This window comes from Tachypleus tridentatus, chromosome 7, assembly GCF_004210375.1.
Source record: "Tachypleus tridentatus isolate NWPU-2018 chromosome 7, ASM421037v1, whole genome shotgun sequence".
Classification (NCBI taxonomy): Eukaryota; Metazoa; Arthropoda; class Merostomata; order Xiphosura; family Limulidae; genus Tachypleus; species Tachypleus tridentatus.
The window spans coordinates 193,344,916-193,361,513 of record NC_134831.1 but is presented as its reverse complement, the minus strand read 5'-3'; the positions used below and the strand labels follow the sequence as shown (position 1 = coordinate 193,361,513).

General features: G+C 34.6%; 1 protein-coding gene across 17 annotated transcripts in view; it reads right to left on the bottom strand.

The window, feature by feature from the left end:
* The window catches only part of LOC143257592 (uncharacterized), an 82,284-nt gene extending 66,923 nt beyond the window's left edge, over positions 1-15,361 (bottom strand). For 2 of the 17 annotated variants that reach the window (XM_076516526.1, XM_076516532.1), the window contains exons 1-3: positions 15,243-15,334; positions 13,809-13,953; positions 2,222-2,331 (exon numbers count right to left, since the gene is read on the bottom strand). In XM_076516526.1, coding sequence (XP_076372641.1) covers positions 2,222-2,331; positions 13,809-13,943 — 245 coding nt within the window. In that variant the 5' untranslated portion in view covers positions 13,944-13,953; positions 15,243-15,334. The other 15 variants (XM_076516527.1, XM_076516533.1, XM_076516535.1 and 12 more) reach the window with 13 other exon arrangements.
* Between the last annotated feature and the right edge of the window lie 1,237 nt (positions 15,362-16,598).

The following is a 16,598-nucleotide window of genomic DNA, read 5'->3' as shown; positions in this document are numbered from 1 at the left end:
TGATTATTGTAGGCCCAGTGGAGGAGATTGAAATTTTCAAAACAAAGACCTTGTGACTAGTTTTGCCAGTGTTCAATGACCTAAAAGCTCTTGATGTTGAGATATGCACAAAAACCCAAATATGAAGCATCTATAAAAAAAAATGACAACCTAGTCATGAAGGTGGATGAGGAACTCTGATAGTAATAAAGGAATGAACTAACCACAAATACAGATGGTTTATAAGTTGGTAAGAAGGGTAATAGAAGCATCTAAGGGATCCTAAATAACGCTCCACTGTTCCAGTAATACTCACTAAAGGTGATGCATGTGGGCACAACCAAGGTGAATGAGGGCTTCAAGAGAAGCCCACACCCCAAAAAAGATGGTATTCCTCATGCAGTAGGAGAGCAAAAAATTAATAAACTGTGAATAAGATATTCCATATCCTATCAAGAAGAGAATGTGAGACCCAACTGATAAGAAAATTGAAAAACACATATGGATGGACCATATATGGTGTAGGTATAAAAACTTCTCCAGCTCCATGAGCCAATCCACTCTAGTAGCCTCTCAAACAAACTTAGTATGAACAGCAGATGTGACTGAAGGGAAAACCAATAGTAGCTAGCCAGCCATCCATATAATGGAGAAAATGAAGCCTCAGGCATGAAACATTCGAGTATATGACTACTCAGGGGAAGGCATATGGAGTATGTCAGATGTTATAGCTTAAAACTGATAAACAAAATGGAGGATATGTCATGAAACATGAAAGACTGGAGTGTGTAGAAAAACATCTGACACTTCAACCTTAATCATCCATAACCTGTAAATGAAAACCCACCAAATGGTTATGTGAGACTCCATCTTGAATTCAGGTATAACCAGAGAAAACGTCAGGAAGAATAAATCTATAACCTGTATCCAAAAATACTGTCTTCTGGGGTGCAATAAACAGATGGAAATAAAATTCTGGTTGAGAAGTTTCCAAAATTTATGACCTCTTTCTGAAGTAAGACCCAAGCCATCACTTGTAACTGTTGCTGAGAAACAGAATCCCTTAATGGGGGAACACAATAGGACAAGAAGACAACAGGAAAGGGGAATGGAAGTGAAAGGCCACATCCCCTGAAAAAACCTACAGGATTTCTGGATCTATTGTAAATGGTGTCCACATGTGGTAAACGTGGAAAGCCGAGCCCCAACTTAGGGGATGAGTCACTGTCACTGTAAACCCCTGAAATGCTTTGAATAACAACTCAACTGTGAATGGATAGAAAATAAGAAGCTGGAAATGGCAAAGGGTTGGATGGAGTTAGGGGATGACAGTAGGACGAGGTTGGTACAAACAGAAAAGTAACAAGGATAATGAATTACGCAGATGAATGAACTCAACTTGAGCCATCAATGAGTCGGGAAAAATTCCAAACAACTCTTCACACAAGTCATGCAGGGAAGTAGCAGCTAAATATATTTGAAAAATAATAATATCCCAGCCCAAAAAGTCCCAAAAACATATCAGCCACATCTGAAGAGCCAGAACTAAAGATAAAAGGTATGCCATTATAGTATACAGAAGACTGCAACCATAATCTGAAAACCCTTCAGGAAACAATTCAATTGCCAGAGTCAAAAATGCATGCAGAATTGTGAATAACATCAGTAGGAGATGGGAAAACTGAAGTTGTGAGAAATTCTCCCACACATTAGGATTCAAACCCACAATAAAATGAGATATTCCAAATGTTGGAGTTAAGATAAGGGAAGGAAAATCTATGAAATGCACAAGCATAATCTTCAGAAGTACAAAGTGGAAGAGACATGCTAACACTTACAAAAGTTAATCCTTAAAACACCAGAGATAAATTCCAACATCAGGTGAAGAAGGGAACATTAATTAATTACCCATTGATACTTCACTAAGGAATGTAAGTTCAGGATCATAAGAAAAGAGAAATACGGACATGCCAGCACAAACTTCATTAATTCAAGCAGATGGTAATCTTATCTGTGTGTGTTTAAAGGGTAACTAGTCTTAATACGTTGACTAATAAAACAGCCAATAATGCACCCACAGGATCTCCCTTACAAGAATACTACATGAATAAGTCTTACAACTAAGTTTTAAAGTTATAGTTGTTGATATTCAGATAGTTGTTCTCAAATCTAAAATGTCAATATCATAAAGACAGACCCTACAGCATTTTAAGAATATGTTATCTACATTTTAAAGTCTCACCCAGAATTCTCATCAATAACCGGATGATGATCTGAAAATCCACTTCCTTCACAATCCTCTGGATCATCATCAATCAAATCATCAAAAGCTGTAGTCAGCAGATCCTGTAGCTTAATTGAGTAAAACAGATATAACAAATAAATGGTTTATAAACAAGTCAACAACAATGATTATTGACAAGACACCTAATATAATGTACAAAACAGAACATTGTCCCCTCAATTATTTAAGTATTGGCTTGTTACAATAATAAGTCTGATATAATGCATATAACAATTGAGAAGTCTTTGATAGATTGTTTAGGCAGAGTATTCATGATGAAATTTTGTAGAATGGACAGCAACTGCCTGTTGTGGACACAAAAGTGTAGAGGACGACATTTCAAAACTCTTCCGCTTTTCGTTATCAAGTCAGTGTGTGTGTGTAGGTGTTATCTGCCTTTTATAGCATCCTGGTGGATTGTGGAGAGCATGTTATGATTGGTTAGATTATCACTGTTTCTGAGTGGAGGAGAGATTTCTTGTAGATTCAACCAATGACAGTCACAGGTTACTCACCTCTAATCGGGAATCTCTGTTTAGTGAAGGTTTAATATAGTATTAATGTAAAATTATTCTTTGATTTTTCTTGTCTTTCAGAATTTGTCTGTGTCAATGATTCGAGTTTTCTCCTAGTTTATTCTGTGTTTAATTGATGTCATGTGCTCTGCAATGGCTGAATTTTGTGTTTTCATGAATCTTCTGCTATCTATGTTCTTTTATTCTTCTCCTGAGTTTTCTTCCCATTTCACCAATATATGTATCGTTACAAGAACATGGAATTTCATAGATAACGCTTTTGAGATTCTCTTTGGTAGGTCACTGTTTGTTGTTTACCAAAATGGAAAGGTATTGTAGAATTTTCACCAAACTTCTATGTTGAATATTTTGGCTATGCATTTGAGTTTTTCACTGAAATGATAATCCAACCAATCATAACACTCTCCACAATCCACCAGGACCAACAACACCTGCACACACACTTACTTAAAGAAGAAAAGCAGAAAACTTTCAAAATGTCAACCTGTACACTTGTGTCTCCACAACAAGCAGTTGCCGTCCATTCTACAAAGTTTCAATAATTGAGAAATTAATAGTAATAATACAGGGATGTCAAGACCACCAAATTTGTCTCTCATAGAACGTGGAACATGACATGTTTACATCGTGTCAAACAGTCTACAAGAGATAACATACATCTTGTTTCAAAGTCATGCTGAAGTCAGACATGCACAGAAGAAATGTCATGAATTAATGACACCAAAAATAACACAAGCTAATGATAAGCCACTATGAAGTAAAAAAAAAATGTCAGTTTAAAATGCAATGTGAGTAAACAGTAGAAAAATATGTTAAACTTTGATAAAAGTTTAAATGTTAAAGGTTGGCAAAGCATTAAAAACCACTATATCTGACACTCGTAATAACAATCACGTGAACTGCCGACCTATTAGTAGAAACTTGTAGATGACTAAAGACAGACTGAAATGCTATTTGTATTAAAATTTGATTTCAAATATGAAACAAGCAAATTTAAACAAAAAATTGGTTAATTCTGGCAACAAAGAAGTAATATAATGACTTTAAGCCACACTAAAGTGACCACTATCTTCCATGAGCAACTTTACATCTCCAAAACTACCAGAACCTGATACAATCACTAGACATTTGTTACTAAATAAATAATATTAAAAAAAGTTGATTTTTGTATGATTTTGACTTCTGGGTGAGATTGATTACCATATTCGACTAATGACTATAAAGTGCCTAAATCTGAATGATATTATCCTAAAACACTTGAAATGCATAGCTTTAGCAACCCATATAACTTCAAACACATCAAATTATAAGTAATTAGTTAACATTTCAAAACTGTGACAATATATTAGCTAAATGTCTAGATTGTATAGGGTAATTTAGTCAAAAGTAAAAGTGGCATTAATTTTTGCTTTATGAATTAATCCTTGGTTTGTCATTCCTAAAACTTAGAAGAAAATTGTATAACTCCCACAGTTACTGAAAACATAAACATTTTTGCAAACATACAAGCCTTTGAAAGAAATGTCTACCCCTACACATAATAATGTGTACTGCACCAGTCTTTCAAGCAATCACCATTAGACTATATTCCCTTCATCCAGGAACTCTGTCTCCACCACCATCCAAGAACCACCTTGTCAGTCTCCAAGTTGCCACTGATGTTCAACCAAATCAACACTTCTTCTCTACTTTCCATCCTGATTCACAGCTTTCTCCAATCAGTTGTAATGTTAACCTAGACTCACCTCAAGTAAGCTGGTGTCTATCATACCCTCCAAGTTTCCATAAGAATCAAAAGAAGGAAGTTTGTTTTGGCCAGGCTATGCATTGGTCATAGTTTTTTATTTATTTATTTTTTTATCTGGAACTGATCCACCAATGTTTAGCATTTGCAACACTCAAGTGATAACACCTCACATTTTATTATTGTGTCATTGTTACCACCGTAAGCAGCAGCATAATTTTAGATATGTAACTTCTAAAGGTTTACCACTTGTGTTGGATCGTGTCATTGGCAATAATGACACTGTTCAATGTGATCATGTTTTTAAGTCTACTACAGTTTTTACCAACTTTTTTGACATTCTTTAGCTTTTAGCTTTACTTCTTTTTAACTATTAACAGTTTCACCTTTTTATTTTATCTTTACACCAGTGATCTGATGGAAATAGCCATGTTACTATGTGCCATTAAACCACAATAACCAATACCCAACTGGTTGTACCTTTTTAATATACAATGGGTGAAGACTATTCTCTACTTTAGATAGATACAGTTTCACACTGATCAATTCACTTACTATCTTTCCACTCTTACCCTCTCCTAGTATGTAACACATTTCATCAGTTTTTATTTTCTTTCATCTCTTAATTTTTTTTTTATTTATATTGATCCTTCCACAGTCATCTTAATATGGGATTCTAGTTATACATACTTACTTTAACATATATTTCAGATAGATACTTCTCCATAGAACCATCCACTCTTCCTTCCCTCTTCAGATGGATTTCTTTTGTATTTGTATTCACAATATGTTCAATGTGAGTAATGTGCATGGATGATGTATCCCCTCCTATTAGTGGAGGTGTAGTTCAGTTAATTTTGGTTTTATATCCCACAAGCCATGCAGATGCTTGCAAGACAAAACAAGGTTGATAAGAAACATCTGTTTCTCTTCAGCCCTGCTTGCAGAATTAAGTTTTGGTTCTATGGGGAAAGAATAATGGTACGATAATGAAAGATGAGCTGGCCTTTGTTGAATGTTGATGAGTACAGGGTAAGAACTAACTTTAAGTGATTCCAGGACCAGTAGAGAGCTAAGAAAGTCAGTGTACATGGTACAATCAATGTACTACATAGCTTCTACATGATTCAGGAAAAAAAATGGTATACAACTCAGCAAAGAACACAGAAACTGTAAAGGGGATTCTGCACAAACAACCACCAAGCCACAACAAACCATGGCAGAGTCCACAGAGACTCATGCGATTTCAAACCATCTGCAGAAAAAAAAAAGAACAAAAAGATGGTTCAAAAGATCTTCAGCAAAGAAAAGACAGAACTTCCAATTGAGAGTATGTGCTTTCCTCAGATGACTCAAAGAAAGGTAATACACACAAGCGAGGATGTTAATAAGCCATGATGGGATGAGCTGATCATTGAAGACCCAATTCAGCTAGCTGCACCTGGAAAAGAAAGCCAAAATGAGGAATGGCAGACAATCTATTCTGAAAGAACATAGCCTACTGACAAATGCAGACACAACCCCAGCTGGTGGTAGAAGAGAATGGTGGTGAACTTAATCAAAGATTCCTTGTAGCTTTGATATCTACATTGCTGAGCCTATAACATGAGCCTGCTAGAAAGTAATGCAGTTGCAAAGAGTGGAATAACTGCAAAAGGCATCCCAAGCCTTTTTCTGAACCTTCCATGCTTGCTGGCAAGTGAGAGATCACCATGGATGATTGATTGCTTTGGTGTCTTATGATGCAAAGCAATTAGTCTATCTGCATCAAACATCTGGTAAAAAATTTAAATTAAAGTAAAAATTACTAAAATTCATAAAAGGAAATTGAGGTAAAACAAAAGTTTAATTTTTGAATGAAGAACATAAATCATATCAAATCCAATTTTTACATCTAGTCTACGGTGGTAAGAGAAAGACTACAGTAATACAGGTTATAAAGGACTTTCTGTAATATAATTGTAATTATCATAACTCACCAGGATGACTAAATAGTAAGTTAAAAAATCAGTGTTGGTCACCTGAACTTGGCCTTTCCAGTCCTGGTTTTGAGTTATTTGACATTATTGCCATTTTCAGAAAGTAAAGTAATACAATTTTTAAAAGACTTGTAGCAAAATTTTAATTATTATAACTCACCAGGACGACTGACAGGTAGTTCAAACATCAACGTCAGTCACCTGAAGTTAGCCTTTCCAGTCCTGGTTGAGTTATTTGATATTACAGCCATTTTCTAATTTCAAATCTAATTGCTATTTTGATTCTTAAAAGCAAATCACTTTAAAAAAGGTCTAATTTATAAATTAAAAACTTAAATAGCATTAAAAAGATTGATGGCCTTCACAAAACTAAAAACATTTCTAAGGTGGACAGTATCACCATCATCAACAATGCTGTCTAACATGATAGATAAACCTTGGGAAAAAACATGTTTAAAATGGTGCCATCAATGAGTCGTGATGACAGCAAGACAGTAAAATGTGGCTTATTGTGACCATCAGTCCAAGATAAAAGAAAATAATGAATTAAAAAACTGTGACCAATGCATAGTCTAGTAAGGAAAACTTCCTCATTCCGATCCTTATGGAAGCAAAATGGCCAAAGTCCAATAGAGGGTTTTATTTCGAAAACCTTATTTTCATGTTGCTCACTCCAAGTCAACTGCCAACTGGCATGGATCTGAGCCTTGAATACAGGACCATAGTCCAAATATGGAACAGGCACAGCAGTGATAGTGCCAGAGCAGATTTAGCTGTGGTGTAGGCAACTCCATTCCCATGAATACCAACATGGCCTGGTATCCAGAAAAACTGAATTGAAGTAGATGTTAAAGAGAAATGGGCCAATCAGTTTTGAATATCAGCAAGAACAGGGTGAGAACTAACACAAAGCAATTCTAGTAGTTGTAGAGAACTAAGCAAGTCAGTATAAATAGTGCAATTTGAATACTGCTTCACTTTTATGTGATCCAGGGCAAGAGAAATGGTGTACAGTTCAGCAGTGAATACAAAAACTGTAGAGGGGATTCTATTCACAACCACCGAACCACAACAAACCATGACAGATCCCATAGGGTCACCTGATTTTGAACCATTCATATAAATGGATATGGAAGGATGATTTAAAAGATGTTCAGCAAATAACAGAGAGTATTTCCAACCATTTAGGGGAAGAACAAAAGTAGGATGGGTGAGAGCCATTGCAATTGATGCAAAGAGGGTCCATTTTATACTCATATGCATCGTGATCCTTGCCACCACAATAAGCACATGCCAAGGAACCATGTCATGATGCCTTCAAGTTACCGAACCATTAACACTGGAAATATCTGAGAGCGTTTGATATGTATGGCCATACCTTGCAATTAAGATAACCTGCCTTGATGGTGACAGGTGGATGCAGTGACATAAATGTTTAAATAAAGACATTGGTTAACATCATAATTCAATCTTTGCAAGTGGAGATTTGCCTCACTGCAGAAACTCCTTGAGTGGAGAAACCAGCGAGAATCTCTGACTTGGGGATGTTCTTCAAATCCCTTTCAACAATAACTCCTTGTGACAAATTCAAAGTTGCATGAGGTGTAACCTCAATAGGTACATCCCAATTGCCTTTAAATGTAAGAGGAGTTCACTATGTTGAGATGTGGATATTTCCACCAATATGTCACCACAGCAACACTTTTTTTATGGAGAACAAGTAAGTCCCTTTAGTCTCTTCTGAATGATAAAGGGAGACATTTGCTCTAAAGGTTTGTCTGAAAGAAAATGTAGTATAAGAAAATGACTATGAACTGTTTTTCACTATTTTATTTAAATTTCAATTTGAAGGATCCATAATAAAAAAAAAAATAATTTTTTGGTGCCCACTGACCCCACCCACCATGGAGCTCTACGAGGGGAAGCACTACAATGCCAAACAAAAATGCTGCAGCAACACCAGGGTTTTGTGAGCACTATACCAAACACCAACATCAGATACAATGTCCACAACACCCGATGAGTGTTTTTTGCTTTTAGCAAAGCCACATTGGGCTATTTGCTGAGCCCACTGAGATGAATTGAACACCTGATTTTAAAGTTGTAAATCCGGAGACATACCACTGTACTAGCGGGGGGCCCACACAATGAAAACATCCAACATTGGTACCTGGTTGATCCTAGCCCAAATGGACCAGCCAATTGACCATAGGAGGGCCACCCAAAGGCTGCCCATCTACAGAAATTCAAGGCCAAAGTGGTATGTTAAGGTTGGAACCCTCAACCACCAGGATTCTCTCTTACCCTTCATGGCAAACGTGGGTGGATGTTTAGATCCCAGAGGAGGTAAACTGAAAGAACAGAACCTTCACTGGAAGGTCCCCTCACCACGTACAGGAATCCACACTGAGGGGCACCATGGATGAGGAAACTATAAATGTGTCAAGGTTTTGGGGATCAAATGAACAGCTGCCTGAATGATACAATCAGATACTGGCTCCACATATTCAGTAATAGGTGGAAGACTAAAGACAGCAAGATCTAACCTTGAAGCAGTGGTGAAGGTAAGCCAGTTGAAATGGTCCAACTTCCACCATGACACTAGAGTTGGATGAAAATAGCCAAGGACAACCTCCAATAAAAATGAGGGACAACTGAAGGAGAAAATAAAAATAAATCAAAAGCAGTAAAATGCTGACTACATGAATGACAATAAGTAAATGAATCTGTATTGAAGAGAAAAGATTGTAATATGAGATCAAAAGCTCCATAGAATAACTCTTCCTATCAGTATTACTCCAAATTGGATTGTGTCTATTAAAGTCTCCCACAATGAAAAAGAGAGAACTATTCTATAAAAGCACCAAGGTCTGTTTGTAAATCTCTCCAGGAGACAGGGAAAGAGAAAAAACAACGATGTTATGACCAAAGGAGATACAGATGGCTATGGCCTCCAAAAGCATATTGAGTAGCACAGACAATGTGGTAGGTACATGCTTGTCAATAAGCAATGCCACCCTTCCATGAACTTGTCATCACACAACCTGTCATTCTGAGATAAAGAAAAACTGATGAAAGGTAACAGTTTTGGCAGGTTTCCTGTATGGAGAGACACACAAGATGATGGAAATTGATCAAGGCTACTCAATGTAGAATTGTGGATTGAAGTATTTCTTGTAAATACACACCAGTCAAATGGTGGGTTCCACTGTTTCCAGTGCATCCCATATTGCCCTTAACCAATGCCCCAAGGGCACTCCAAACTGCAAATGTGGAGCAATACTTTTTTTCAATAGTAATTTGTTGATTTCAATGCTAATAAGTGTTTGCATGTGTATGTTTGTTTTCCTTCTGTCCTTTTTCAAAATTATGGTCATAAAAGTGGATTTTATGTTGGATTACTATAGCTGTTAAAATTACAGCAAATAATTATATACTGTATTACTGTTATTGTCATGTAAGGTAAACTTTATAGAAATACTGGGAGTGGGACAATAATTAGGGGCAATATGGTATATCTATTTTTGTAATTTGTAATTCAACAACCCACCTCTCTGGCAACTGCAGGGAAATAAAAGCCAATGAAGGCATAACTTGTAATGTGATGCAACCCTGGCTGTAATATCTCAGTGACCAGAGTCTTGAGAAGATGTGATATGAAAAGTTTCAAAGGAAGTGACATTAAAAAGATGAAATTATTCACTTCCCACAGAGGAAAAGATAATCTAGATTAGTTGTTTAACACAGTCAGTCAAAGTAAAAGGAAACAAGTCACAAGAAGTGGAAAGCCAAGCAAAAAATAAAAGCCTGCTTTGAGAGGGATCAGAGCAAGTGGTAAGCATTGTAAGAAACATTCAGAGCAAAAATATCAGTGAGAGTCTCATGCAAGCAAGGAGGAGAAAAAAAGTTTATCTTGAAAGATAGTAGAGAAAGCAAGCAGTCAAACAGACAAATAAAGGTTGGGAACCTGAGAACTAAGCAGAGGTTCCAATCTAGAAGAGAAAGCAGATAAGGAGGATTACTTATTACAAAAGCTCATAAGAGATCTCTAAGAAATACCAGGAAAAAGACAAAAGTTATCAACAAGGATCCACTGTAATTGGTGATCACAGAAATTGTTAAATTGGCCTGAGAAGCCAGGTAAAAATAAAAATAAGACGAGAAAAAAGTCAGACAACCAGAAGAAAGAAGTAGCAAATCATCCACTTTCAGTAATAAACTGCAAGGATAGACAACTGACAAAGGAAAGCAAAAAAGTGGGCTACAAAGCTAGAAACCTCGCCCTTCTTACAAGAGATCTGTCAAAAGAAAAAAACATTAAAATGCAAGTAGAAAACATCATAGTAAAATTATACATTCAAGACTGATATGAGAAAATGAACTCCAAGACAGAAGAGACAGAAGCCCCAGGATCACCATGAAGAGAGGGAGCAGAAATCAAAATGGAAATAGCTTGAGAGAGACAATGAAATGATTCTGACTAGAGGTGCTGTGAATTACAGCAGCAAAAGGTTGAAAAGAGGAAGACAGGCATACAGAAAAGAAGTGGACCAATACAAACACAAAGAAACTATTGCAAGAACTGTGACATCTGAAACTGTTGGAAGCTTGGTGTTAAGAGGAGTTCACAAATGCATCAATAAGAATCCCAAAGTGGGAGCAAATCCACTGAAAAGCCAGAAGATGTAAAGAACATACTGTTGAAATGATTTGGTTCTGCCAATAAATTAAAATATTCCAGAAAATGGAAGGGCAATGACTAAAAGTTGTTGTCATGAGACCAAAAGCTGAGTCAAGAACAAAAAATCCTCAGAGTTATTACCTCCTTGTACATTTATGTAAGAAACAATAATGGCATTACCAAAACAAAATATACAAACAGCTGTAACAAAAGAAGAAGGCATGCCCACTGAGCAGCTCATCTTTCAAACAAATTTATGTGGAAACTGATCTGAAGGAGTACAAACAAATAATTGTGAAGGTATCCCCAATCACACCCCTCCCAGGTTGTGAAAAAGGTGCAAGTCTGAGCAGGATAGATAATTCCTCAGCATTTTGTGTAAGTAAGCATTTCAGCTATCATGATAACAAAAAGTAGATGGATGAAGGTAGAGAATTACAGAGGACAACGTATCACATTGCACATTCCACTAATCTGCCATAATTCACAGAAAAACCATTTCAGAGGTGCATAGGACATAAGAGAAACAGAGACAATAGACCCCAAAAGGGACAGAAGTTCACATGTAGGAAGGAAAGATGATGTGGAAACCAGAAGTTCAATATGTCAGAAATTTACAGATGACAGAGCCAGAAATATGCCATATTTTGGAATGGAACAAATACTTACATAAGAGTCTGACCATATAAACCAAACTGATAGATTCGCATAGAAAAAAAAGGCTGTCGTGGATTATGGCATCAAACATTTAAAATAGCTGATGTGAATTCCATTTTTTAGATCTTTTCCATATTCTATTTCATGCATATATTTAGATTGAATTACACATTTTGAATTTCCTTACAAAGTTTTAAGACACCTAAATTAGAGGTAAGAAAAACTAGAGATAAAGTAAGTTATAGAAAGAACTGGTCAAAGATATCGAATGATATAATTATTTGCTCTTATTACATTTATGTGAAGTTTTTCACTTTTATTATTGCTTTGGATGAGGGGAAGATAAAACAATTTTTTCTTTCTTTCTCCCAAACACATTGCCATTAATCTTAACTAATGATGGTACTTGCAATCATTCTTTAAATTCAAACTTTGAAACAGAATTTTTATCATAAAACTTGGTTAACTTGGTTCTGGGTACTTCATCCTTATGTACCTAATAAAAATTGTGAATGGAAGAACACAACAAGAACAAAACAAAATGATTCCCTTCACATGTTCAATGAGACTAGAAAATATATTTTTGTTAAGATTGTAAAAAAAAACCAAGAGGTCTTGTCCATCTTTAAGCAAGCTCTGTTCATCCAACTTCCCCTTTATCAATAAAAAAACAACAAACAAATAAACAAGAAAAAAATCTCACATTGAGATGGTTAAAAACAATTTTCAAGTATATTCTCAAAAACTAATTTAGAACAGTGCAAGTGAAATTAAAAATGGCCCATAATAAGAGCATTACACACACACACACATGCACATAAAACAACTGGCTTTTATCTATAACAGAGTTTAATCAGCAGATAAACAGATCACATCAAAGCTTATGCTTTTTATATAAATTTATGAAAAATTGTATGAAATTCATAAACTTTTAACATTTCAGTTTACTCTCCAAATTATTACTGTTACACATGTACATTTTGTCAATTCATAAAATGTTAAAGGGACAAAAAAAAAAATTTATTATCCCCATCAAAGATTTTCCTTCCAGCTCCCGACTATAACTCCCCTTACTAATTTCTTGTATTCATCCAATTATTTCTTGAACTCAGTTAAATTTTCTCTCTTTCAATCAAATCTCTGACTCGTCTCCTCTCCATTGAAAACAATTTCAGAGATTCTAGTCTCTCCTTACACAATGATCCCACCATCCCAGATATCACGCTAATGGCTCTTATCTGAACCTTCTCCAACAATTTAATGTCCTTCTTGAGAAAGGAGCCTAAAACTGTACACAGTACTCTAAATAATGCCTTACAAGTGATCTGTACAGTGAAACAATAATATCCCTTATCTTGTACTTCATATTTCTATAGATGCTATCTAAAATCCTATTATTCCTATTGCTAGCCACAATACACTATTTAGATGATTTAAGTGATTTTTTAGTCACAACGCCATATTTTTCTTCAATCACAGTATTTAAGATATTCCTATTTAAATGCCAGTTATAATGTTAAAAAGTATTCTAAAAGATATTTCAAATGTTTTTAGTGTTTAAGATTTTGCTGTATGATACAACATTTTAAATGATTTTAGTATTCACTTTTTCTGTTCATATTGTAACTTTTTACATGTTGTAACAAGATATATGAAAATGTTCACAAAACAGAAATGCACATTTGTTTACATAAAATTTCCATTATTAAAAATATAAATAGCTTTATAAAGACATTTCTAATGAGATTAATTCTAAACACCATATTTGGAACTGTGAAATTTAAAATACAATAAAAAAATTTCATTTCAAAAGAAAGGCTTTTACGATAAAGTTTTTTTCTTTACAAAACACCAACCCATCATTTTGTAAAGGATCAGGCAAAACTGGAATATATATCTAACTTGAGTATGTTTGTATGGGAATTTGTATCCATGTAAATTACTATACTTCTCTTTCTTTCTTCTTGGCTTCTTCTGCATCTTCTTCTTCTTCTTGTTTGCCTTGGACAGTAACAATCTGAGCATCAAAGTTGATACTTCCCCCAGGATTCACTAAACTAATTCCAGGATCTGACCCAGACATTTCAACATTTCTGTTAAGAGAAACAAGCTCTCACATAAATGCAAAATTATTAATATTTAGAGATTTTTAGCAATTATATTACTAATACAAGTAATAATGCCAGTCAAGCAATTATAACATAATTACCAAAGAGAAGCATAATCACTTTCTTTCTGGATACAATATCATTAATACAACTTATAATTATCCCTTTATGATAATGAGAAGATAAGAGTTTCATTTACCTTCAGCCATAATACAATCACTTAAAAACAAAGATCATAAATAATTACTTTTTGTAAATATTTCATCTGAATACTACTACTATAGTAATATTTGATGGACAGTTGGGTATCTTGTGAAGTACAAAGATCTCGTTTTGATATTCTGTGGTATGCAGTAATGGATATGGTTCTGACCTAATTCTAACTTCCACTAGTTACTTTCTGGTAATTAATTAAAGAAATTATACATCTGGTCTATTTCAAATACTTCAAGAAATCCCAAACATTTAAAAATAAAAGTACATTAAGTTTCTATGCATACATAAATGGATTGAAAGTAACATCACTGTTCATAATTTATTTTCTTTTGATTCACTAAAACAGAAGCATGCCCAATTTATACTTAAAATGATACATTAAGATTTTCAAAAAAGAGTTTGACCCAACTAAAACTATAATGAAGGATAGGTGTTGACCTTCAAAAATTCAGAACAAACTATTAGAAGCTAAATCATATAGTATCACTAATACATTAATAACTATTAGTATATTAATATAAACATATTTTTCTGAGGCTTTTTGGTTTATGATTTGAAGTACAGAAAAGATTTCAGTATCTTACTGAATCAACAAAACTTAAACGGAATACAAGTTATGAGAGAGAATATAAGAGCAGAAACGTGATCCTCTGTTCTATTAGTATTAGTATCAGAAATAGGATAGAGCTATTAATACTATACGTAATATATTATATCTTACAGGTAACTATACTTAATATTCTATTTGACATTAAATGCGACTATGAATCAGAACAGTGTGCTTACAAATTTGGTGTTACTGTTAAAATTTATAATGGTATGCTTACATTGCTATAAGTTACACTATAAATTATAACAATTTACATTTAACTTTATTAATAAATATCAATTACAAGTAACTTATAGTAATAAAAGTACAACAAAGCACAAATTACAATATTATTAATAAACCTAATTATATGCACATCTAAATATCTAACTTCACAACTAATACCATGTTTAACAGTTTCTCTAACGTTACAAAGACACACTTTTCATAGTTCATCATTACAACGTACATTAAATCAATAATTACCACAACAACAATTAAAACCCTATTCCACCCAACATAAGCAGTTTACGTAATACAGTTTTAAGAAATGGAAACAGGGTTAGTGCCCTCTAGAAATTATAAACAACAGAATATTGAAAACAAATAAGCCAATTATTTGGTACTGCAGTTTGTGTGAGATTACATCATTATAAAACTATAAATAATTTTTAGCAAATATTTTTTCAGTAACTCTATTTCTATTTTCATTAACAACAATATAATAGTTATTCAAACAAAACATTTTGTTTGCTGATCAGGCTTTTTGTTCAGTATCGAAACTCATCATATCAAGTGGTGATGAAACACATAAAACCCTCGTCGAAATCGACTAGACTCATTATTCAACAATAGTAAGTTTAAAGACTAACAACACTGAAACTCAGGGTTCAATCCCTTATAGCGTCCAGAGCGGCTAGCCTAATGAGGCTATGTTATACAAACAAACAACACATTATTCACTATGTTACTTCGCGTCGTTGATGTTTTGGTATGAATTAAGTTTTTAATACTTTGAAGACTTCACAGTAGTCTTCTCACGAGTAAAATATATTGTTAAGCAATTTATGGAAATGTCTCGTGCTTCCATTAACAAGTCAAATCAATTTAATCTGTGACAAATGAAAATTTCAGCTAGCAATATAAGGTTAAATATGATGTTCAATCATACTATGACTTAGCCCTTTCTTGGGTTTAGTTTGTTTGGAATTTCCTGCAAAGCTACACGAGGGCTATTTGCGCTAACCATCCCTAATTTATCCGTGTAAGACTAGAGGGAAAGCAGCTAGTCATCACCACCCACCGCCAACTCTTTTACCAACGAATAGTGGGATTAACTGTAACATTATAACGCCCCCACGGCTGAAAGGGCGAGCATGTTTGGCGCGACAGGGATGCGAACCCGCGACCCTCAGATTACGAGTCGAACGCCTTAACCCACCTGGCCATGCTGGGTCTTATAGGACCTACTAACAATGCGAGATAGCGAATTCTACTTTTATTTTATTTTTGTTTTATTTGCTATTCAAATATCATTTATTCTATGGATAGGCCAACCATGATTTTCCAGTTATATTAATAAGCTAACTCACATTCTGTCTAGAGTACGTTGATTATTAGTATGTGTTTATGTATTTATTATGAATCTGACACAAGTTTCCCAGAGCAGTGACGTAAACATGTTAATGATTTGAATAATTATGTAGCTTTATGGTAATAGATAGTCACATGAGATGTAACTCTTGGTCCAACCATTAAATCAAATGCGCTTCTTTGTCTCAAAAACAGGTTATTTCACATCCCTTAAGTACAAATTGCCTCTGTT